Source organism: Schistocerca nitens, chromosome 1 (assembly GCF_023898315.1).
Source record: "Schistocerca nitens isolate TAMUIC-IGC-003100 chromosome 1, iqSchNite1.1, whole genome shotgun sequence".
In the NCBI taxonomy this organism is placed as follows: Eukaryota; Metazoa; Arthropoda; class Insecta; order Orthoptera; family Acrididae; genus Schistocerca; species Schistocerca nitens.
The window spans coordinates 472,378,662-472,404,460 of record NC_064614.1 but is presented as its reverse complement, the minus strand read 5'-3'; the positions used below and the strand labels follow the sequence as shown (position 1 = coordinate 472,404,460).

Genomic DNA, 25,799 nt, shown 5'->3' with positions numbered 1-25,799 from the left:
CATTCCTGTCAATTGTTCCCTTATGCTCTCCCTGAAACTCTCTACAACCTCTGGATCTTTCAGTTTATCCAGGTCCCATCTCATTAAATTCCCACCTTGTTGCAGTTTCTTCAGTTTCAATCTGCAGTTCATAACCAATAGATTGTGGTCAGAATCCACATCTGCCCCTGGAAATGTCTTACAAATTAAAACCTGGTTCCTAAATCTCTGTCTTACCATTATATAATCTATCTGATACCTATTAGTATCTCCAGGATTCTTCCAGGTATACAACCTTCTTTTATGATTCTTGAACCAAGTGTTAGCTATGATTAAGTTATGCTCTGTGCAAAATTCTACAAGGCGGCTTCATTTCTTCCCCCCAATCCATATTCACCTACTATGTTTCCTTCTCTCCCTTTTCCTACTGACGAATTCCAGTCACCCATGACTATTAAATTTTCGTCTCCCTTCACTACCTGAATAATTTCTTTTATCTCGTCATACATTTCATCAATTTCTTCATCATCTGCAGAGCTAGTTGGCATATAAACTTGTACTACTGTAGTAGGCATGGGCTTTGTGTCTATCTTGGCCACAATAATGCGTTCACTATGCTGTTTGTAGTAGCTAACCCGCACTCCTATTTTTTTATTCATTATTAAACCTACTCCTGCATTACCCCTATTTGATTTTGTATTTATAACCCTGTAATCACCTGACCAAAGGTCTTGTTCCTCCTGCCACCGAACTTCACTAATTCCCAATATATCTAACTTTAACCTATCCATTTCCCTTTTTAAATTTTCTAACCTACCTGCCCGATTAAGGGATCTGACATTCCACGCTCCGATCCGTAGAATGCCAGTTTTCTTTCTCCTGACAACGGCGTCCTCTTGAGTAGTCCTCGCCCGGAGATCCGAATGGGGGACTATTTTACCTCCGGAATATTTTACCCAAGAGGACGCCATCATCATTTAATCATACAGTAAAGCTGCATGTCTTCGGGAAAAATTACGTATGTAGTTTCCCCTTGCTTTCAGCCGTTCGCAGTACCAGCACAGCAAGGCCGTTTTGGTTAAAGTTACAAGGCCAGATCAGTCAATCATCCAGACTGTTGCCCCTGCAACTACTCAAAAGGCTGCTGCTCCTCTTCAGGAACCACATGTTTGTCTGGCCTCTCAACAGATACCCCTCCGTTGTGGTTGCACCTACGGTACGTCCATCTGTATCGCTGAGGCACGCAAGCCTCCCCACCAACGGCAAGGTCCATGGTTCATGGGGGAAGCTATTATCGATTCCAAAATATCTCGAAAACTGACAAGAAAGTTAAGCGTAAGTATAGCAATAAATTTAGGTGTAAAGTATAACCATAAGTGTCTTGGTTTTTTTATCTTTGAAATCTGGTCAGCCTATAGCTAACTAATGATTTCTGTAATCTTTTCAGAAGTAATATCTTAGAAACTAATGTCTGCTACTGGCGTACGGAGTGTCTGCTGCAGTAAATCTACGTTTATTGATTTATTAATTAGTATTTAAACTTCGTAACAAGTAAATGCTCTAACTCACTTTTGTAAAATAGTTGAAGACATATTTTGGTTTATCACAAGAGTTACGCGTGCACACACACACACACACACACACATACACACACACACACACACACACACACACACACACACAAGCGTGTGCAAATCAAGTGCTTGTAACATTCACTTCTTCAATTACTTCAGCTTCCATAAGACAACGAACGACTTGAAGCATCCTATCTGCTTTTAACTCGTCCAGTACCGAATATAACACCTCAAATGCTTCCTTCAGGCAAGTGTCAGCAGCGGATATGCGTTTCAGAAAACTGATGTCACTTGCCTGCATTAGAACAATTTATTAATTTGCTACTGTTTTCGGTCACTGACCATCTGTTTGCTTATAATATAGACGGTACACGTTTAAAGCTAATTCTACTTATCTTTCTCCCTTCTTAGTGTACTTTTTGGCCTTTATGTTACGGCATTGTGACATTATACCATCATGACAGATCATATGTATTTTGTGATCATTTTATTGATACACTTTACTCTGATACTGTTTTGTATGCTCCACATTCTTAGGCTCATTACTCTCTGTCGTTCTTAACCCCCCCCCCCCCCCCCCCTTTCCAGAAACATGTGGAATATTGTACTATACTTCTTATAGGATTGCTTTGGATTATTTAAGCTTGTCTGTTACTATGTATGTATATTACGCTCTTTGGAGTTCTTGATAATTTTATTGGTATTTTTGTTACCATTACATATGTTTCATACTGTTGAATCATATTACCAATTCGTGCCTCTCCTTTAAAATATGAGATGTTATATTACTGCTTAGTGATGAATGTATGGTTCATCGAAGTTGAGGTGTCTCGGTTTCTGTTGTGGATAGTTATTTAAGAGCGTTAATGGCTTGTAGTGACTGAAAACTGTTTTCGTATTTTTGATTTTATATTTTTAAGTTATACATTTAATGGTCACACATTTCATCCAATTAATACATCTTTTAATTACCTAAAACTGATATCCCTGTTTCTAACTTAGTTTTTAATAATTTTTATAAGCTCGCTAGTTATTTGTCTAACGTCCCATATTGATCTCACACATGTATTCCGTGTAATTACTGTTTGACTCTAGGTTAGATGTGTGTGTTACATTATGTTAGCCACACTTATGGACATTAGATAATGCTTTTATTGACAGGTCTTCTGGATACTATCACTAAGAAACACTTTATTAAGCAGTGAATTGTAGCAGTGCGTACCTTACATTATTGAACTCTGGTTTTCCTACTTCCATGTTGATGTTTCGCAGTAATATATTGGAAACTGCAGTCATCATTATTTGTTCCTATGCCCCTGTCTGTTGGGACATGAGATACACTGAATTATACATTGTATCTAGGATTCTGGCACTCTTGTTTTAATTCTGGTCCAAAAATTTTTGTCATCAGTTATTTTAATTACTTTATTATCAGGTAATGCTTATTGAGCAGATAGCAGAAAAAAACTGTTTTTGATAATTGACGCTTAGGGTTTTTGTTTATTTTTTACTTATGACTATACTACAGTTGATGTATTTATAGTTGTTTTTATCTTAAAATTATCTTTGTATGGCATGATTTATATCGACTGGTCGTCTTCTTGCTGATGTTTTTGAGGTTACATGTGCTTTGGCTTCTCACGCTACTTCCTGACTACACGTGGCCAGTTTCGCGTTCTGTGTGCACGAGAAAGGCTGCTGATATTTGAAAAGTATTGTTCTTCTATATTATTACTCATGAAACTGACAGTTAATACGATCGGATGGTTCACCATGATTGATATGACTGCTGTAGCCAATTTTTGGTAATTTATAAAAAAAAAAAAATTGTGGTAAGGTCTTAAGGGACCAAACTGCTGAGGTCATCGGCCTCTAAGCTTAGACACTACTTAATCTAACTTAAACTACACTACAGGCCATTAAAATTGTAACACCACGAAGATGACGCACTACAGACGCGAAATTTAATCGACAGGAAGAAGATTCTGTGATATGCAAATGATTAGCTATTCAGATCATTCACACAAGGTTGGTGCCGGTGGCGACACCTACAACGTGCTGACATGAGGAAAGTTTCCAACCGATTTCTCATACACAAACAGCAGTTGACCGGCGTTGCCTGGTGAAACGTTGTTGTGATGCTTTGTGTAAGGAGGAGAAATGCGTACCATCATGTTTCCGACTTTGATAAAGGTCGGATGGAGCCTATCGCCATTGCGGTTTATCGTATCGCGACATTGCTGCTCGCATTGGTCGAGATCCAATGACTGTTAGCAGAATATGGAATCGGTGGGTTCAGGAACGCCGTGCTGGATCCCAACGGCCTCGTATCACTAGCAATCGAGATGACAGGCATCTTATCCGCTTGGCTGCAACGGATCGTGCAGCCACGTCTCGATCCCCGATGGTGACGCTTGCAATACAACAACCATCTGCACGAACAGTTCGACAACGAACAGTTCTGCACGAACAGCATGGACTATCAGCTCGGAGACCATGGCTGCTGTTACCTTTGACGCTGCATGACAGACAGGAACCTGGGTGCACTAATGGCGCCGGCCGATGTGGCCAAGCGGTTCTAGGCGCTTCAGTCCGGAACCGCAGGACGGACGGTCGCAGGTTCGAGTCCTGCCTCGGTCATGGATGTGTGTGATGCCCTTAGGTTAGTTAGGTTTAAGTAGTTCTAAGTTTTAGGCGACTGATGACGTAAGATGTTAAGTCCCATAGTGCTCAGAGCCATTTGAACCATTTTACACGAATGGCAAAACGTCATTTTTTCGGATGAATTCTGGTTCTGTTTATAGTATCATGATGGTCACATCCGTGTTTGGCGACATCGCGGTGAACTCACATTGGAAGCGTGTATTCGTCATCGCCATACTGGCGTATCACCCGGCGTGATGGTCTGGGTTGCCATTGGTTACACGTCTCGGTCAGCTCTTGTTCGCATTGACGGCACTTTGAACAGTGGACGTTACATTTCAGATGTGTTACGACCCGTGGCTCTACCCTTAATTCGATCCCTGCGAAATCCTACATTTCAGCAGGATAATGCACGACCGCATGTTGCAGGTCCTGTACAGGCCTTTCTGGATACAGAAAATGTTCGACTGCTGCCCTGGCCAGCACATTCTCCAGATCTCTCACCAATTGAAAACGTCTGGTCAATGATGGCCGAGCAACTGGCTCGTCACAATACGCCAGTCACACTCTTGATGAACTGTGGTATCGTGTTGAAGCTGCATGGGCAGCTGTACCTGTACACGTTATCCAAGCTCTGTTTGACTCAATGCCCAGGCGTATTAAGGCCGTTATTACGGCCAGAGGTGGTTGTTCTGGGTACTGATTTCTCAGGATCTATGCAACCAAATTGCGTGAAAATGTAATCACATGTCAGATTTAGTATAATATATTTGCAAATAAACAATTTTTTCAGCCTTCAGTTGCAGGTAATTTTACTCGTTTACCTAGGTTTCGACTCCAGTAATGGAATCTTCTTCAGAACAAAAAATTAAATTATTTTGTGAGCTAAACTCTGGCCATGTCACAGATTAAAAATTGAAACAATAAAGACGCATACATATATAATATATTTGCCCAATGAATACCCGTTTATCATCTGCATTTCTTTTTGGTGTTGCAATTTTAATGGCCAGTAGTGTAACTTACGCTAAGGACAACGCACATATCCATGCCAGAGGGAGGACTCGAACCTCCGGCGGGGGGGGGGGGGGGGGGGGGGGCGAGCCGTGCTGGTAAGTTATATTATTGGACTTCGTATCCTTATGATGTTTTGCATATTGATGTTTGGCTGTCGTGTCTGTTTTCCAACGTAGATTCGGGTCCCAGATAATGATCAGTGAACGAAACCGGTTGCTCTGATGGAGCCAAGTGTCATGAATTTCCTGAAAGAATAAATCCCCATCAGACCTAACCAGTTCACGGTGTGATCATGTTGAGCGTCGCTGCTGGTAGGTTTTATTCTCTTTTCTTAAATGAAGGAATTGCATGCCTAGAAGAAATTTACGCATGCACAGTAAATTATTTTTAAAGTGACCTCCTTAACAGAGGAAAGGGTCCACAGAATCTTCTGTATTGTGTGTTACTACGTGAATGCTATAACAATCTCTCTCTCTCTCTCTCTCTCTCTCTCTCTCTCTCTCTCCGCCTTACCCCGCTCGCCCTATCGTTGTCCCTGCCCCGCTGTATCTCTGCGGCCATGCTGATTCAGCAGCTAAGCCCCCGCGGCTGAGCCGCCCTGAGCTGCGCTTACCCCTGCGCTCCAGGGCTTTGAGCTCCGCCGTACACACGAACATAGGCAATGCCAAACTACGCCGCAGCCGCCCTTTGTGCACAACGTTGCGTCAGACTCCCATCTCGCACCATCGATCGCATCGCGAGTGGGAGGAACTTTGCTTCTTTGACGAAGTAGCTGCGGGCATCGCGTCGAGTTATTTCAGCGATGTACTAAGCTGAGCTATGCGCAGCTGCTTATGAAAACAGCAAAATCATTATACATGCAAGTGATTTATACAAACATTACAGGAACTTATAACACGGTGTTATGAGTAACTTATTCGAAGCACCAAATAATAGGTAGTACGTTGATTATGCACTACCCCTCTAAACAGATTGTTACAAATAAATGTTAAGGAAAAGAAATGGAAACGTTACAGTTCAATGTTCCAAAGACATCAGGGTCCTCATAGGGGGATGATTAGCTTGGATTGTGCAAGGAAGAGAAAAACTTGGCCATAGGCTTGTTAATGTTCTGTCATTCACCTGAAGTCATTCAGAGAACTCGCAGAAAATCTAACGACGGGAGGCCAATACGTTGGTATCACAGATTTACTTCACACCCTTAGTAGGCCATTAAAACAGTGCAAGTGAAGGGTGACAATTACTGAACTATATGAAATAAAATGTCATAATTCCTGAACGGTTTGCGTTAGGACGTTTGAACTGCACGGTTGGCCGCGGGGCATGATGGGAATTAGTATGTGCATGCATGGTTTGGTTTAGCGACGAAGCCTACTTTCATTTAGATGGGTTCGTCAATAAGCAAAATTGCCGAATTCGGGGGACCGAGAATCAGCATTTTGCGATCGAGAAGTCTCTTCACCCTCAACGGATGATTGTGTGGTGTGTAATGTCCAGTCACGGAATAATCGGTCAGATATTCCTTGACGGCACGGTGACTACTGAACGGTACGTGATGGTTTCGGAAGATGATTTCATCCCCATTAACCAAAGTGACCCTAATTTCGACAAGATGTGGTTCATGCAAGACGGAGCTTGACTCGATCGAAGCAGGAGAGTGTCTGATGTCCTTTAGGTGCACCCTGGGGACCACATTCTGGCTCTGGGGTACCCAGAGGCCACTGGCAAGGGCCTCTATTGGCCACATATCCTCCGGATCAGAACACATGCGACTCCTTTTTGTGCGGCTATATTTAAGCCAAGGTGTACAGAATAACTTCAAAATCATTACTCAGGTGAAAACAGCCATTTGGGAGGTCATCGGCAGCATCAATATTCCAACATTTCAATGCAGAATTTCACTATTCATCTGCGGCACAAAATCGCCAATGATGGCAGGCATATCGAACATGTCATAACGTCAATCCGTATATCCGCAGTGACGTCGGAGAGGAGGGAGTCACTATCATTTTTGTGGTACAAATGTAAATTCTGTGACATTCAAAAAATTTGCACTGGCTTTATTCGCTATCACAGGCAAAGAGGGCATTCCTGGCCAAGAGAAGCCTCCTAGTGTCAAACATAGGGCTTAATCTGAGGAAGAAATTTTTGAGAGTGTACGTTTGTAGCACAGCATTGTATAGTCGTGAATTCTGGAGAGTAGGAAAACCGAAACAGAAGAGAATCGATGCGTTTGAAATGTGGTGTTACATAAGACTGTTGAAGATTAGATGGGTTGTTAAGATACGGAATGAGTTCTTCTCAGAATCGGCGAAGAAAGTACCATATGGAAAACAATGACGAGAAGAAAGGACAGTATGATAGGACATGTGTTAAGACATTAGGGGATAATCTCCACGGTACTAGAGGGAGCTGTAGAGGCTAAAAACTGTAGGGGAAGGCAGAGCTTTGAATACATCCAACAAATCACTGAGGACGCAGGGCGCTTGCCCATAAAGAAACAAAGGTTCTTCTCCGTGAACCGTAACTCCTTTTTCAAGTTGCTGCTTTGTTTCCAAAACTGGCCGCTCAAAGCACTTACTGAATAATTCCCTTCTCAGTTACTCCCCCCCCCCCCCCCCCCTTTAACTCATAACTCAGTCGGTTTCTCTGCAAGTTCTGATAATCTTTCGTCCCCTGCATTTATAACTGATAACTTCAGAACTGCAAAGAATGTTTTCCAGTTAAGACTGTCAGGAGAATTTGCTAAATCTACAGATGTTATAAATTTAGGTTTTCCTTTTCTGCAATATAAGATAAATCGTAGGGTCAGTAGTGCCTCTTGTGTACCTGCATTTCTCCGGAACCCAAATTCATCTTCCTCCCGGTTGCTTTCTACCAAGCGTTCGATTTCTCTGCAGATAATATGTTTAGCCTTTTGCCATAAAGATGTATTAAATTACATCTGCCACCTCATGCCGGTTTGGTATTGGGATTCAGAATAGACAGCACACAGATTACGATCTCATCAAATGTGATGCTTCTTTCATTAAGATATTTCCCGAAACACACACACACACACACACACACACACACACACACATATATATATATATATATATATATATATATATATATATATATATATATATAGGGTGGGCCATATATAATGATCGGGCCAAATATCTCACGAAATAAGCGTCAAACGAAAAAACTACAAAGAACGAAACTTGTCTAGCTTGAAGGGGGAAACCAGATGGCGCTATGGTTGGCCCGCTAGATGGCGCTGCCATAGGTCAAACGGATATCAACTGCGTTTTTAAAATAGTAACCCCCATTTTTATTACATATTCGTGTAGTACGTAAAGAAATATGAATGTTTCAGTTGGACCACTTTTTTCGCTTTGTGGTAGATGGCGCTGTAGTAGTCACAAACGTAGAAGTACGTGGTATCACGTAACATTCCGCCATTGCGGGCGGTATTTGCTTCGTGATACATTACCCGTGTTGAAATGGACTGTTTACCAATTGCGGAAACGGTCGATATCGCGTTGATGTATGGCTATTGCGATCAAAATGCCCAACGGGCGTGTGCTATGTGTGCTGCTCGGTATCCTGGACGACATCATCCAAGTGTCCGGATCCTTCGCAGGATAGTTACGTTATTCAAGGAAACAGGAAGTGTTCAGCCACATGTGAAACGTCAACCACGACCTGCAACAAATGATGATGCCCTAGTAGGTGTTTTAGCTGCTGTCACGGCTAATCCGCACGTCAGTAACAGACAAATTGCGCGAGAATCGGGAATCTCAAAAACGTCGGCGTTGAGAATGCTACATCAACATCCGTTGCACCCGTACCATATTTTTTCTATGCACCAGGAATTGCATGGCGACGACTTTGAACTTCGCGTACTGTTCTGCCGCTGGGCACAAGAGAAATTACGGGACGATGACAGATTTTTTGCACGCGTTCTATTTAGCGACGAAGCGTCATTCACCAACAGCGGTAACGTAAACCGGCATAATATGCACTACTGAGCAACGGAAAATCCGCGATGGCTGGGACAAGTAGAACATCAGCGACCTTGGCGGGTTAATGTACCCTAAGGACAAACACACACCCATGCCCGAGGGAGGACTCGAACCTGCGGCTGGTGCCGGCGGAAGTTTGAGTCCGCCTTCGGGCATGGATGTGTGTGTTTGTCCTTAGGATAATTTAGGTTAAGTAGTGTGTAAGCTTAGGGACTGATGACCTTAGCAGTTAAGTCCCATTAGATTTCACACACATTTGAACATTTTTGGTTAATGTATGGTGCAGCATTATGGGAGGAAGGATAATTGGCCCCCATTTTATCGATGGCAATCTAAATGGTGCAATGTATGCTGATTTCCTACGTAATATTCTACCGATGTTACTACAAGATGTTTCACTGCATGACAGAATGGCGATGTACTTCCAACACGATGGATGTCCGGCACATAGCTCGCATGCGGTTGAAGTGGTAATGAATAGCATATTTCATGGCCCGCACGTTCACCGGATCTGACGTCCCCGGATTTCTTTCTGTGGGGAAAGTTGAAGGATATTTGCCATCGTGATCCACCGACAACGCCTGACAACATGCGTCAGCGCATCGTCAGTGCATGTGCGAACATTACGGAAGGCGAACTACTCGCTCTTGAGAGGAATGTCGTTACACGAATTGCCAAATGCACTGAGGTTGACGGACATCATTTTGAGCATTTATTGCATTAATGTGGTATTTACAGGTAATCACGCTGTAACAGCATGCGTTCTCAGAAATAAGTTCACAAAGGTACATGTATCACATTGGAACAACTGAAATAAAATGTTCAAACGTACCTACGTTCTGTATTTTAATTTAGAAATCCTACCTGTTACCAACTGTTCGTCTAAAATTGTGAGCCATGTGTTTGTGACTATTACAGCGCCATCTATCACAAAGCGAAAAAAGTGGTCCAACTAAAACATTTATATTTCTTTACGTACTACACGAATACGTAATAAAAAAGGGGGTTCCTATTTTAAAAAACGCAGTTGATATCCGTTTTACCTATGGCAGCGCCATCTAGCGGTCCAATCATAGCGCCATCTGGTTTCCCCCTTCAAGCTAGACAAGTTCGTTCTTTGTAGGTTTTTCGTTTGACGCTTATTTTGTGAGATATTTGGCCCGGACATAAATCGAATGCAAGTGCGTCCGTTCAAGAAGAATGGTCTTCAGGGAAAACACGTCTTCATCTTCCGGACTAACGATAACAAATATTAGCTGGAAAATTGTGAATGTGACCTCTAATAGAAATTCTGGAGGAATTTTGTAGGGCAGTTTCAGAGAAACTGGTGTCACCCACGCTATAATTAACACGGACTTCCATTTAATAGATTTAATCACTGTTTGTCACATAACTAGTAAAAGTAAATTTTTCAGAAACCTTCGCTAGAAACCCGTTACTAGACTAAATATAAATCTGTGACCTGACTATGTCGACAGTTTACAGAGAAAACAACCATTTCCCAGTGGTATCGTTCTTGCGTTTCCACTTAGCGTTCCTTATAGCTGATTACACTAAAGGTCGAGCAGAAATGCACAAAGGCTTTTTAGTACAGTTACGTAACACTTCGACGTTCGTCCCAGCAGTTAGAGAAATGTAGCTCTTTTATCGAATATCCATTTAAATTTCTGACGTTCTGCTAACCACAGTCAGACGGAGACTCTACTTGTAATTTTCGTTCATCGTCTGGTGGAAGAGATTCCTGGCCGCGCAGTATATACCGACGTTGCATAAGAGGTCGGTACTGGAAATTTGTTGAGGGTCACTGTTGGCAACTTTATTACTCCGAGTCAATGATAAATATTTGTAGCAATCACAAAACGATGTGTCGAAGAATAAATACAACGCATTCGTTATTTGAAGCCTCTTTGACCATGCGGTTTGACAATCTTTCATTCTCTGTCAAGTAAACAAATCACGTGCGCGGCGAAATTTTCTCTCTGTCATCGGTCCCCCCCCCCCCCCCCCCCGCCGCCCTTCCTCCTCCCCCCTCCCCTCATCACGCCCTCCCTCACGTTCTAGATTTTGTACACTAACTCTAATGCTGACAAAACGTTTCACATCCGGAAATAATCGAGATAGGGGCACAGTATTTATTATGTAAAATCACACACACCACGAAAAAATTTATCCACACACTACCAATGTAGTGCCGCTTGGCCATTGTCCTCATTACTCGCGGCATTTCACCGATTCCCGTAAGAGTTCGAGCCTCATGTGCATCCGCACTCAAGAGATCCTACGGAAATCAGTGAAATGCCACGAGTAACGCGGGTAGCGGGCAATTGGCAATACATTAGTAGTTGAGAAATAGGGGCTGACGGGAGGCGCGCTAGGGTGGTCCGTGCAGTTGCTATGACCACTGTGACCGGATGGCGCAGCGGTCAGAGCATCTGCCTAGTAAACAGGAGACGTGGGTTCGAATCCCGCTTCAATACCACTTTTCAACGTTTCTCATTGCTTTAAGGCAGTCCCATGTCGCAGCCAATGTCTGGGATTCCTTTGTGTCTAAATATATGGGTCAGACGGGAAGAAACTTCGGTACCCGCTTTAGAGAGCACATTAACGATTCCAGCGCAAAGGTGGCACTAAGCGGGCATTTGCACAAAACTGGTCATCTTATTATGGACATCCGAAAGAATATACACGGACTACATTGCGAAAGCAATACCCTTGTTTTGGAAGTAGTTGAGTTTTGTTCTGCTCTAAAAAGATTCATTTATTCTACCTTGAATGCCCAGACAGATCTGCGACACAAGGGTGTTTTAGCAAATGTTGACTATCTAAACAGATAGGCCTTACTCCTACAGCCCACTGTTTTATCGTAACAGGTCTTTAGCTTCCCAGATGAGCCCTTCGCGTTTGTCTACTAATATGGCATCGTTTTTGTGAAAGACGGAATTTGTACTACCACTCGTTCTTTATTAATATTTTACATTTTAAATGTGCGCTTTCAGTTTTTTATGAACGGGACTCAGTCTTTTATATACTGTGTTACATATTTTTAATAGTTTAGCACATCTACAGCCGAACCCCATCCTTGATGCCTTCTATAGCGACGGTTTTGTTTTCGTCGCTTCTAATGGCACCTGTGAACATCTTCGGCACTGCAGAACGGTCAGGACTGCCTCGACCGCTGTCGCTCAACTACCTTCATGCACGTGGCACGGTAAGGCTCTTCTCGTTTTTTGGGTTCAGACTTAACCTGTCTGGGCACTTTATTAGTCTACAGCTTTGTTTGAACGGTTTGGTTTTTATCCAGGTTTATTTCTATAGTTTCGACTACACCCTTTATTTTAACTATGGACCACCGCTCTAGGGCGCCTTGTCACGGTCCGTGCGGCTCCCCCCGTCGGAGGTTCGAGTCCTCCCTCGGGCATGGGTGTGTGTGTTGTCCGTAGCGTAAGTTAGTTTAAGTTGGACTAAGTAGTGTATAGGCTTAGGGACCGATGACCTCAGCAGTTTGGTCCCATAAGACCTTACCAAAATTTCCAATTACTACCGCTTAAGGAGTCCTATTAGGTTACAGCTTGACGTAAGTGATGGGGAGTGGCTCTAAGGCAGTTAACTTTACTCTATGACTTGTTAAAATGAATCTGTGTGAGCACTCTTCAAGTATTCCTGTATAATACTACTTTTCAGTATTCCTTACACTTCTGACCATTGTTAAGAATTGTTTGTGAAAAAAAAATTCCTTATTAATATTGTACAGATCACCTGAGGATGTGTCTTCAATTCACGCGAAACCGGTCGTAACTTTCAATAAAAATTATTTTACAGCCACTGAAGATCATTTCATTCAAAATATTTTACATATACTTAAACGTCGATCGTTGCGTAATTTATGAATATTTTGATGTTTGATCAATAATTTAGCACGTCCATTATGTGCATCATCTTTAAGAAAGTATTGTCACGTGAGAAAGTAAAAAGCGAAAGAAAAGAAATATGGATTTAACGTACAGTCAACGAAGCAAAAGTTCGATTAGGACATGGACGGGGAACGATATCGCCGTCGTGTCATTCGCTTTAATAGCTGTAGGGAAGCCGCAGAAAGCGTAATGGCTGGACGGGTAAATGATTCCCATTTTTGGTTCAAAATGGTTCAAATGGCTCTGAGCACTATGGGACTTAACATCTGTGGTCATCAGTCCCCTAGAACTTAGAACTACTTAAACCTAACTAACCTAAGGACATCACACACATCCATGCCCGAGGCAGGATTCGTACCGGCGACCGTAGCGGTCACGCGGTTCCAGACTGAAGCGCCTAGAACCGCACGGCCACAACGGCCGGCTGATTCCCATTTTTCTCGAACGTATTGCGGTCTCTTCTATCGACTGGGTTGGCGGCCCTTGATTGTTGCTAATTATTAAGCAGACTCATTATAACCTTTGGGTGGATATTGGTTTGTCCAAAACAAATTATTTCATGAGAACTCGATACTGCAGTAGTGCATCGATTTGAACGTAAGTTACCCAGGTTGATCAGTTTAAAAAATCTAATGAATAAAACAATATTTTGCTTCTCATTTCCACACATAACTTGTATTATCGCGCAGGATATGCGATCTTGAGTGAAATATGATGCTATTGATATCAGCGCCATCCCTGAGCTAGGCCAACAGTTTTCCATCTTTTCTTCGCATACACTCCTTAAACAAGGCATCTCCGACCAATTATTATTCTGTGAAATCATACTAATTAATTTAAGGGTGCTATATATGGCAACGAAAGTGTACCAGAATGTTTTTGAGGACTGTCAGTTTCGTACAGGCGGGAACGAATGGAAAACTGGAGCTTGCGCCATTCACCTTAAATAAACATTACCTTGGCGATGGCGTATTGCGTTGGTATGGACTAAACTACTAACTTCGAATAATAGGTTACAGTGCTCCAGATCTAATTACGTAAGAAGTTCCGGGAACCAATTAATTGTTTGATGTGTTCCACCTAGGACTTGAAGTTATCTGCAACCAGAGAAACACGTTCTGTTATTGTGGCAGTGCTTTCGGAGTGTTTTATGTCGCTGAATAAATAATTTTGAATTTTGATTTATTTATGGTTTGTTTGAAGTTCCAGACAATATAGTCACGCTACATTCAACAAATGAGAATTTATATTTAAATGTAGAATCCTGTCTATATGCAGAATTGAATGTGACACTAGTATTTGCCTTTGTTGTGGTATATCGCATTTGCATAATATGCGAGTATAGCAAGAATATAGCTGCTTTCAAATGAACGAATACTTTGCAGGCGCACGAATACACCCTGGCCACGCAGAGCTATCTACACTGATGAACTAGAACACTGCGGTTAATGCCCACCTCGAGACGGAAGGAAGAATCAAGGAAGGATAGGCATTTAGGGCTTGACCGTACGATCGAGAACGCGGTCGTTAGAGATGGATGTGCAAGGTTGGATTACGAAAGGATGTGGAAGGAAATAGGCCGTATCCTTCTCAAGGAACTATCCCGTCATTTGCATGGAGCTATTTGGAGAAATCACGAAAGCCGCCCCCCCCCGCCCCCCGCCCCCCCCCCCCCATGAACCATGGGCCTTGCCGTTGGTGGGGAGGCTTGCGTGCCTCAACGATACAGTTGGCCGTACCGTAGGTGGAACCACAACGGAGGGGTATCTGTTGAGAGACCAGACAAACGTGTTGCTCCTGAAGAGGGACAGCAGCCTTTTCAGTAGTTGCAGGGGCAACAGTCTGGATGATTGACTGATCTGGCCCTGTAACACTAACCAGAACGGACTTGCTGTTTTGGTACTGCGAACGGCTGAAAGCAAGAGGAAACTTCCCGAGGGCATGCAGCTTTACTGTATGATTCAATGATGATGACGTCCTCTTGGGTAAAATATTCCGGAGGTAAAATAGTCCCCCATTCGGATCTCCGGGCGGGGAGAAAGAAAACTGGCGTTTTACGGGTCGGAGCGTGGAATGTCAGATCCCTTAATCGGGCACGTAGGTTAGAAAATTTAAAAAGGGAAATGGGTAGGTTAAAGTTAGATGTAGTGGGAATTAGTGAAGTTCGGTGGCAGGAGGAACAAGACTTTTGGTCAGGTGAATACAGGGTTAATAAAAAATAGGAGTGTGGGTAAGCTACTACAAATAGCATAGCGAACGCATTATTGTGGCCAAGATAGACACGAAGCAAATGCCTACTACAGTAGTACAAGTTTATATGCCAACTAGCTCTGCAGATGATGAAGAAATTGATGAAATGTGTGACGAGATAAAAGAAATTATTCAGGTAGTGAAGGGAGACGAAAATTTAATAGTCATGGGTGACTGGAATTCGACAGTAGGAAAAGGAAGAGAAGGAAACGTAGTAGGTGAATATGGATTGGGGGTAAGGAATGAAAGAGGAAGCCGCCTGATAGAATTTTGCACAGAGCATAACTTGACCATAGCTAACACTTGGTTCAAGAATCATGAAAGAAGGTTGTATACATGGAAGAACCCTGGAGATACTAAAAGGTTTAGATAGATTATATAATGGTAAGACAGATATTTAGGAACCAGATTTTAAATTGTAAGACATTTCTAGGGGCACATGTGGACTCTGACCACGGTATATTGGTTATGAACTGTAGATTGAAACTGAAGAAACTGCAAAAAGGTGGGAATTTAAGGAGATGGGACCTGAATAAAATGACTAAACCAGAGGTTGTACAGAGTTTCAGGGAGAGCATAAGGGAAAAATTGATAGGAATGGGGGAAATAAATACAGTAGAAGAAGAATGGGTAGCTTTGAGGAATGAAGTAGTGAAGGCAGCAGAGGATCAAGCAGGTAAAAAGACGAGGGCTAGTAGAAATCCTTGGGTAACAGAAGAGATAATTTAATTGATGAAAGAGAAAAATACAAAAATGCAGTAAATAAAGCAGGCAAAAGGGAATACAAACGTCTCAAAAATGAGATCGACAGGAAGTGCAAAATGGCTAAGCAGGGATGGCTAGATGACAAATGTAAGGATGTAGAGGCTTATCTCACGAGGGGTAAGATCGATACTGCCTACAGGAAAATTAAAGAGATCTTTGGAGAAAAGAGAACCACTTGCATGAATATCAAGAGTTAAGATGGAAACCCAGTTCTAAGCAAAGAAGGGAAAGCAGAAAGTTGGAAGGAGTATATAGAGGATCTATAAGGGGGCGATGTTCTTGAGGACAATATTATGGAAATGGAAGAGGAGGTAGATGAAGATGAAAGGGGAGATGTGATACTGCGTGAAGAGTTTGACAGAGCACTGAAAGACCTGAGTCGAAACAAGGCCCCGGGACGAGACAATATTCCATTAGAACTACTGACAGCCTTGGGAGAGCCAGTCCTGACAAAACACAACCATCTGGTGAGCAAGATGTATGAGACAGACGAAATTGCCTCAGACTTTAAGAAGAATATAATAATTCCAATTCCAAAGAAAGCAGGTGTTGACAGATGTGAAAATTACTGAACTATTAGTTTAATAAGTCACAGCTGCAAAATACTAACGCGAATTCTTTACAGACGAATGGAAAATCTGGTAGAAGCCGACCTCGGGGAAGATCAGTTTGTGTTCCGTAGAAATGTTGGAACACGTGAGGCAATACCGACCCTACGACTTATCTTACAAGGGAACCTCCCCATCGCACCCCCCTCAGATTTAGTTATAAGCTGGCACAGTGGATAGGCCTTGAAAAACTGAACACAGATCAATCGAGAAAACAGGAAGAAGTTGTGTGGAACTATGAAAAAAACTAGTAAAATACACAAACTGAGTAGTCTATGCTCAAGATAGACAACATCAAGGAGAATGTGAACTCAGGAGGGCCGTGGTCCCGTGGTTAGCGTGAGTAGCTGAAGAACGAGAGGTCCTTGGTTCAAGTCCTCCCTCGACTGAAAATTTTACTTTCTTTATTTTCACAAAGTTATGATCTGTCCGTTCGTTCATTGACGTCTCTGTTCACTGTAATAAGTTTAGTGTCTGTGTTTTGCGACCGCACCGCAAAACCGTGCGATTAGTAGACGAAAGGACGTGCCTCTCCAATGGGAACCGAAAACATTTGATCGCAATGTCATAGGTCAACCGATTCCTCCACAGGAAAACACGTCTGATATATAATCACTCCCAAAAAAGTGATGAAAACATAAGAGTTTGTCACATAAACTGAAAATAAAAATTTAAACTATTCACTCGAGGGAAGACTTGAAGCAAGGACCTCTCGTTCCCCAGCTACTCACGCTAACCACGGGACCACGGCGCTCATAAGCTAACACTCTCGTTAATGTTGCTTACCTTGCACATGGACTACTCAGTTTGTATATTTGCTTATTTTTTTCATAGTTCCACACAACTTCTTCCTGTTTTCTCGATTGATCTGTGTTCAGTTTTTCAAGGCATATCCACTGTACCAACTTATAACTAAATCTGAGGGGGATGCGATGGGGAGGTTCCCTTGTTAGAAGAAAGATTAAGGAAAGGCAAACCTACGTTCCTAGCATTTGTAGACTTAGAGAAAGCTTTAGACAATGTTGACTGGAATACTCTCTTTCAAATTCTGAAGGTGGCGGGGGTAAAATACAGGCTACTTACAATTTGTACAGAAAGCAGATGGCAGTCATAAGAGTCGAGGGACATGAAAGGGAAGCAGTGGTTGGGAATGGAGTGAGACAGGGTTGTAGCCTCTTCCCAGTGCTATTCAATCTGTATATTGAGCAAGCAATAAAGGAAACAAAAGAACAGTTCGGAGTAGGTATTAAAATCCATGGAGAAAAAATAAAAACTTTGAGGTTTGCCGATGACATTGTAATTCTGTCAGAGACAGCAAAGGACTTGGAAGAGCAGTTGAACGGAATGGACAGTGTCTTGAAAGGAGGGTATAAGATGATGACCAACAAAAGCAAAACGAGGATAATGGAATGTAGTCGAATTAAGTCGGGTGATGCTGAGGGAATTAGATTAGGAAATGAGACACTTAAAGTAGTAAAGGAGTTTTGCTATTTGGGGAGCAAAATAAGTGATGATGGTCGAAGTAGAGAGGATATAAAATGTAGACTGGCAATGGCAAGGAAATCGTTTCTGAAGAAGAGAAATTTGTTAACATCGAGTATTGATTTAAGAGTCAGGAAGTCGTTTCTGAAAGTATTAGTATGGAGTGTAGCCATGTATGGAAGTGAAACACGGACGATAAATAGTTAAGACAAGAAGAGAATAGAAGCTTTCGAAATGTGGTGCTACAGAAGAATGCTGAAAATTAGACGGGTAGATCGCATAACTCATGATGAGGTATTGAATAGAATTGGGGATAAGAGGAGTTTGTGGCACAACTTGGCTAGAAGAAGGGATCGGTTGGTAGGACATGTTCTGAGGCATCAAGGGATCACCAATTTAGTACTGGAGGGCAGCGTGGAGGGTAAAAATCGTAGAGGGAGACTAAGAAATGAATACACTAAGCAGATTCAGAAGGATGTAGGCTGCAGTAGGTACTGGGAGATGCTTGCACACGATAGAGTAGCATGGAGAGCTGCATGAAACTAGTCTCAGGACTGAAGACCACAACAACAACACATTTGGAGAAATCACAGAAGATCTAAATGTGGATGGCTGGACGAGAATTTGAACTGACGGCATTCCTAATGTTAATCCACTGTGATAGAGAGACAGAGTGCGGCCTGGTGGAGTTGCGGGAACGTGACAAACCGTGCGTTTTCACCTATGAGATTGGCACCTATCCGCTGTGTCACCGTGCTTACCCCACACGCAAGTAGAGGCACGCGTATAGGTGCGTACCTCTTCCTCAACATGTGCGTTCGAGGATTCCATTCACATCTGTGTTCACACTGGGCGCCTCTACTTCCGTGTGGGGACGTAGAGGGGCCCAGTGTGAACATAGGTGTGAATGGAGTCACTCGAACGGACATGTTGAGGAAGAGGTACGCACCTATACGCGTGCCTCTACTTGCGTGTGGGGCGAGCTACTGCCGCACTGCAACTAGCCCCAAGGCATAGGGATGTAAACGAACTTGCAGGGAAATATAGAAGCGGGCGTCATTCTCACGACCATTTCTTTTTGTTTTTTGAGTCATCAGTCTCTCCGCGAGGCATAGCATTGCGGTCTAAGGCGCCTTGTCTCGGCTCGCACGGCTACCCCGTCGGAGGTTCGAGTCCACCTTGAGGCATGGGTGTGTGTGTTGTCGATAGCGTAAGTTAGTTCAAGTTAGCTTAAGTAGTGTGTAAGCCTAGGGACCGATGACCTCCGCAGTTTGGTCCCATAGGCCTTACCATCAATTTCGAATTTCATCAGTCTCCTAACTGGTTTGATGCGGTGGGCCACGAATTCCTCTCCTGTGCCACCTCTTCATTTCAGACTTGCAACCTAAATCCTCAATTATTTTCTGAATGTATCCAAATATTTGTCTTCTTCTACAGTTTTTGACCTCTACAGCTCCCTCTACTACCATGGAAGTCATTCCCTGATGTCTTAACAGATCTCCTAACATCCTGTGCATTCTCCTTGCCAGTGTTTTCCACATATTCCTTTCCTCTCCGATTCTTTGTAGAGCCTCCTCATTCCTAACCTTATCAGTCCACCTAATTCTCAATATTCATCTGTAGCACCACATCTCAAATTCTTCGATTCTCTTATGTTCTGGTTATCCTACAGTTCATGTGTCACTACTATACAATGCTGTGCTCCAAAGGTACATTCTCAGAAATTTCTGCCTCAAATTAAGGCCTATGTTTGATAATAGTAGACTTCTCTCGGTCAGGAATGCCCTGACCTTCCTTTTATTTGTCTCATTGCTTCTTCAGTGTATAAATAGCAGGGGCGAAAGAATACATCTCCGTCTCGCATCCTTTTTAATCCGAGCACTTAGTCTTCCCCTCTTATGTTCCCTCTTCGTTCTTCTACATATTGTATATTACCCGTCTCTCCATATAGCGAATCCCTATTTTTCTCAGAATTTCGAACATCTTGCACCATTTTACGTTGTCTAACGCTTTTTCCAGGTCGACAGATCCAATGAACGTGTCTTGAGTTTTCTTTAGTCTTGTTTCCATGATCAATTGTAGCGTCAGAATTGCCTCTCTGGTGCCTTTACCTTTCCTAAACCAAGTTGATAGTCATCAAACACATCCGAAAATTTCTTTTCCATTCTTCTCTACACTATTCTTGTCGGCAACTTGGAGGCAAGAGCTTTTAAGTTGATTGTGCGCTACTTATCGCTCTTGTCAGCTCTTGCTGTCTTCGGAATTGTGTGAATGCTACTTTTTCGAAAGTGAGTTGGTACATCGATAGACTCACACATTCTTCACACCAACGTGAATAGTTGTTTTGTTGCCCATTCACCCAATGATTTTAAAAATTCTGATAGGATGTTATCTATCCGTTCTGCCTTATTTGATCTTAAGTCCTCGAAAGATCTTTTAATCCCCGTCCCATCAAAGAGGCCTTCAGTGTACTCTTACCACCCATTCGCTCTCTCCTCTGCATTTTACAGTGGAATTCGCGCTGCACGCTTAATGTTACCACCCTTGCTTTTAATTTCACTGAAAGTTATATTGACATTCCTATATGCTGAGTCAGTCCTTACGACAATCATTTATTTTTCGATTTCTTCACATTTTTCATGCACCTATTTCGTCTTAGCTTCCCTGCACTCCCTGTTTATTTAATTCCGCAGCAACTTATATTTCTGCATTCCTGAAGTTACCTGAACATTTTTGTACTTCCTTCTTACATCGATCCATCTACATTCATCTACATTCATCTACATTCATACTCCGCAAGCCACCCAACGGTGTGTGGCGGAGGGCACTTTACGTGCCACTGTCATTACCTCCCTTTCCTGTTCCAGTCGCGTATGGTTCGCGGGAAGAACGACTGTCTGAAAGCCTCCGTGCGCGCTCTAATCTCTCTAATTTTACATTCGTGATCTCCTCGGGAGGTATAAGTAGGGGGAAGCAATATACTCGATACCTCATCCAGAAACGCACCCTCTCGAAACCTGGCGAGCAAGCTACACCGCGATGCAGAGCGCCTCTCTTGCAGAGTCTGCCACTTGAGTTTATTAAACATCTCCGTAACGCTATCACGGTTACCAAATAACCCTGTGAAGTATTTCTTCTGTTATGCACGGTTAATTCACAGTTACCTTCTTTGTACCTATGTTTTTCTTTCCAACTTCTGTGGTTGTCCTTTTTAGAGATTTCCATTCCTCTTCAACTGTACTGCCTTCTGAGCTATTCCTTATTGCTTTATCTACACCCTTACAGAACTTCAAGGGTATCTCGTCATTCCTCAGTACTTCCGTATCCCATTTCTTTTCGTATTGATTGTTCCTCACTATCTCTTAAACTTCAGCCTACTCTTCATCGCTACTACATTGTGATCTGAGACTATATCTGCCCCTGGATACATCTTACAGTCCATTATCTGATTTCGCTGTTTAACCATGATGTAAATTAACTTAAATCTTCCCGTATCACTCGGCCTTTCCCAGAGTATTCGCTATTATCAGCAGAAATTTTTGATAGAACTCAATTAGTCTTTCTCCTTTCTTATTCCCAGTACAAAGCCCATATTGCCCTGTAACCTTTCCTTCTACTTCTTCCCCTAAAGCTGCATTCCAGTCCCCCATGAGTATTAGATTTGCATGTACATTTACGTAGTAGTGACGATACGGATCCCAAACGAGGACATCGACTGACATAAACAATGTTGACAAATGGCTGATACTGCCTGATGCCTGGGAACGAAATGCGTATTCCGGAAACAGTCTAAGACCTGCTGACATTATGATCCTGGGTATTCAGAACACTTTTATCACTTTTCGAAGTTTTATTTACTTCTGACATTGCGTCATTATTGGAGCCAGCGTACTGAATTCTGGTTGCTAAAAAGTCGCACACCTAATCTGGATTCTTGTGAGCACATGTTGTCCTTACTAGACGGGAATGTAGAAATATATCTACGATCTGATGGAGAAAGATATCAACTTTGGCCAAGCTGTACGTACAGACTGCTGGGTCTCTTAAACGAAAAATGTAAGCTGTGTTTACACACTATCAACCAATGCAACACTTCCTCTTAGAGGCTTTGTACATTTTATTGTTAGAAATACACTGATCTGCCAGAACATTACGACCATCGACCTATTATCGATATAAACTCGTCCAGACAATAGCAGCGTCACATGGCGAGGAATGACTGCTAGTCAGACACATGTACGGTGCGTGTAGTATCAGTCAGCGTGCAGTCCGTGTGGTCCGTGTGTAGAATGGGGAAGGCGTGCGATCTATATGAGTTTCATTGAGGGCATATTGTTATGGCCCGGACGCTTGAAACAAGCATTTCGGAAACTGCACGACTGTTGGGTGTTCGAGGAATGCTGTGATGAGTGTCTTCAACACATGACATGTACAGGGTGGCAGCCAGTCAAGGAATATTTTAGGGAATTGGTTTAAAAAAATTGTTTCAAAGGCCCAGTGAAATCTTAACAAGTTTTCTCCCATAGCAGCTTCGGCTGTGCCTACGTAACGCAAGTTGCCTGCCTTTCGGAAATGGGGCAGTTCTGTCCAGTTAAAGCTGCTGACAAGAGACGCCTTGAGCCCCATACTGAAGTGGCTAGTGAATTCACGCCATGGGTTTTAGCCAATAGAGCGCGTGGGATACAGGTCACGTATGTGGACGCTGGAGCGTTCCGCAGTGCAGAACACAGTTGCCTCTCTCTCTTGTGATCCAGACCTCGATCGGAACAGACGTCTTTCGTGGGAGGCAGAGCCTCCGGCTCTGCGTTTCACTACCGGCCACCGACGAAGTTAACTTGAACCTCCTCCCCTTCCGTTACCTACTTCAGTTAGTTGTTCGAGCTCCTAGAGTGGCCTAAATCTGGTAACTTCCGACCACTTGTATACAGTACACTCAAATATATTCTTTGTTTTATCTAATTTCCTGTTCTGTCATTAACGGAAGCCCTGGATGCCCACTTACAAGTCCCGACCTCCTGTACATTGTCCCCCCTTCCCTGCCCATGTACAGTGAAACCACGTCCAGACGTCGTGACGTTGGGCTGCCACCTTCATTACAAATGTCGAAGGTCGTACGCTGGGCAGACTGATAAAATTAATGTTGGGCAGAGTAAAAATGTGTCTGAACACACTGTGCACCGAACACTCCTAACGATGGGCCTCCGCAGCCGACGATGCATGCATGTGCCAATGTTAACACCACTATATCGGCAACTACGACTGAAATGGGCACGTGACCATCGGCATTGGATGTTGGCGTAGTGGCAGAGCGTTGCATGGTCTGATGAATCCCGATACCTCCTTCATCAGGCCGATGGGAGCGCGCGAATTCGTCGTCTACCAGGGAAGAAGCTCCTTGACACATGTACGGCGAGACAGAGACAAGCTGGCAGCGACTCCATTATGCTCTGAGGAACGTTCACGTGGGCATCCATGGGTCCAGTGGAGCTCGTGCGAGACACAATGACGGCCAAGGAGTATCGTACACCGGTTGCAGACCAACTACATCCCTTCATGATGACCATATTTCCCGACGGCAGTGGCATTTTTCAACAAGATAATATGCCATGTCACCAGCCTAGGAGTGTGATGGAACACAGTGTCGAATTCCAATTGATTTATTGCTCACCCAGCTCTCCAGATCTGAACCCTATCGAACACGTCTTTGATGCGCCTGAACGTGGTGCCAGAGCTCATCGCGCTTCTCCCTGGAATTTAAGGAAATCAAGTGACTTATGTGTGCAGATGTAGTGAAAACTCCGTCTAGCGAACTACCAAGTCCTCATGTCACGACGCGTCGCCGCTTTTATCCGTGCCAAAGATGGACATACCGTCCATTAGGTAGGTGGTCATAATGTTCTGGCAGATAAGTGTATATCTTTGGCCTAACGCTTGATATATTCTGTGATGACAGCAATTAAATTTTCTCTACATATATACAAAAATGGAACTTGATAACACCGTGTAAATTCGTGTGGTCCCTTCAGGGCCGTCTGATTGTAATTTTGTAAGTCTACTAATGATTGCTAATCGACGACATCGTGAACAGTTCCATTATTCGTTTGGTATTAGTCTTTCTTTGCGATGTCTTTTCTTCAAATAACAGGTGCACGAAAGAGTGGGCAGAATAGGTTTTTTTTTTTCCTGTGCCAACCTCTGTCTTAATGCCTTGTCGACAGCGGTATAAGTAACTGAGTGGCCCGCTTTACCTTGACTAGAGACAAGTATTAATGTGCCTTGTAAATTAGTGGCCAACGGTCCCAACACCAACAGAGAAATATTGCTGCAAGACGATAGTGATCTTACAAAAATAATTCCACAGCTAACAACGTAACGTTACACTGCCATGAAATGGTGGACACGCCTCTTTAGCGTAGAAGCAGATCGCGAAAAATCTTCAGAATTGTTACTTATCCATTTGAAGAAAGAAATTAAACTTACCTTTCTGGAGGAAACGGACGCTCATCTTGTTACGATAAATCAGCCGTGGAGGGACTGATGCAGTTTCTTTATAAACTCTGCAGCGCTTTATAAACTCTGTTTCACTGTTGGTCGCGTTTTCTGTACGCTCTGTCATTCAGAACGCCCCAGCCAGAAATGACAGGCTACCGGGCTGCGGCGCCTTGCAGGCAGCGTCCAGACTGCTCATATTCGCATCATTACAATTCTGAAAAGGAATAAACACGGTCTATCTGGAAGGTCGGGCCACAGAGGTAACTGAATATCAAAACGATTTAGAGCCAAATGGATATCTTTGAACATTTCCAATCTGACACGTTTCGTATCGAATTCATTTCCCGAAATATTTCTTCGGATGTTGATGATGATACGTGCTTCTGTCACGTACTAATGTGTGTGAAATTCTGTAATCCACATAGCCTTTGTAAGGAGACGAAGCTGGATTCCAACCGCGTTCGAACCTCCTCCATGCGTTTCTCCCGTCGGTTTCCAATTGTTTCTCGTAAAAACAACATTATACTAAGGTCTTTCAATCTAATTATATTTTACTTTGATGTGTATTGAAAAAAATGATTTCTAGCATGCTGCGAAAGAGAAGAAGGCGAATATTGTAGGAACAGAAGCGCTGAGATTAGGAGATAACACACCCCGATCGTACAAAAGGAAAGTGTGTGGGCAATGACAACTGTTTTTTCTGAAATTTATCTTCTGACTTTAGAAAATTACCAATAGCGATATCATTTATAGAGCATGTCACATCTTTTGCACTTGTTCCCAAGCCAAACTACTTCAGAGAAGTACATCAGTACCTTATCGAATACATCAGTACCTTATCGAACGAACTACATAACATCACTGATGTGTTTTGCCAAAAATACATACTTTTCTTCAGTTGCTTAAGAGATCTCTGGTATTAAAGTGGGCCCGCCTGCATATCCGAGCGTTAACGTATCTCATCTGGGATTCAGGGAGTCGCGACGGCGCTAGATGAAATCCGCCTGGCGGATTTACGATATGTCCTGGTTTGCCGGCCAGCCTGGCTGTGGTTTTTATGCGGTT

The 25,799-nt window shown here is 43.0% G+C and overlaps 1 protein-coding gene across 1 annotated transcript in view; it reads right to left on the bottom strand.

The window, feature by feature from the left end:
- LOC126236064 (pyrimidodiazepine synthase-like) overlaps positions 1-24,771 on the bottom strand; it is an 81,567-nt gene extending 56,796 nt beyond the window's left edge. The window contains exon 1 of the mRNA XM_049945118.1: positions 24,723-24,771. Within this exon, the coding sequence (XP_049801075.1) occupies positions 24,723-24,747 (25 nt within the window). The 5' untranslated portion in view covers positions 24,748-24,771. The remainder of the gene's footprint in view (positions 1-24,722) is intronic.
- Between the last annotated feature and the right edge of the window lie 1,028 nt (positions 24,772-25,799).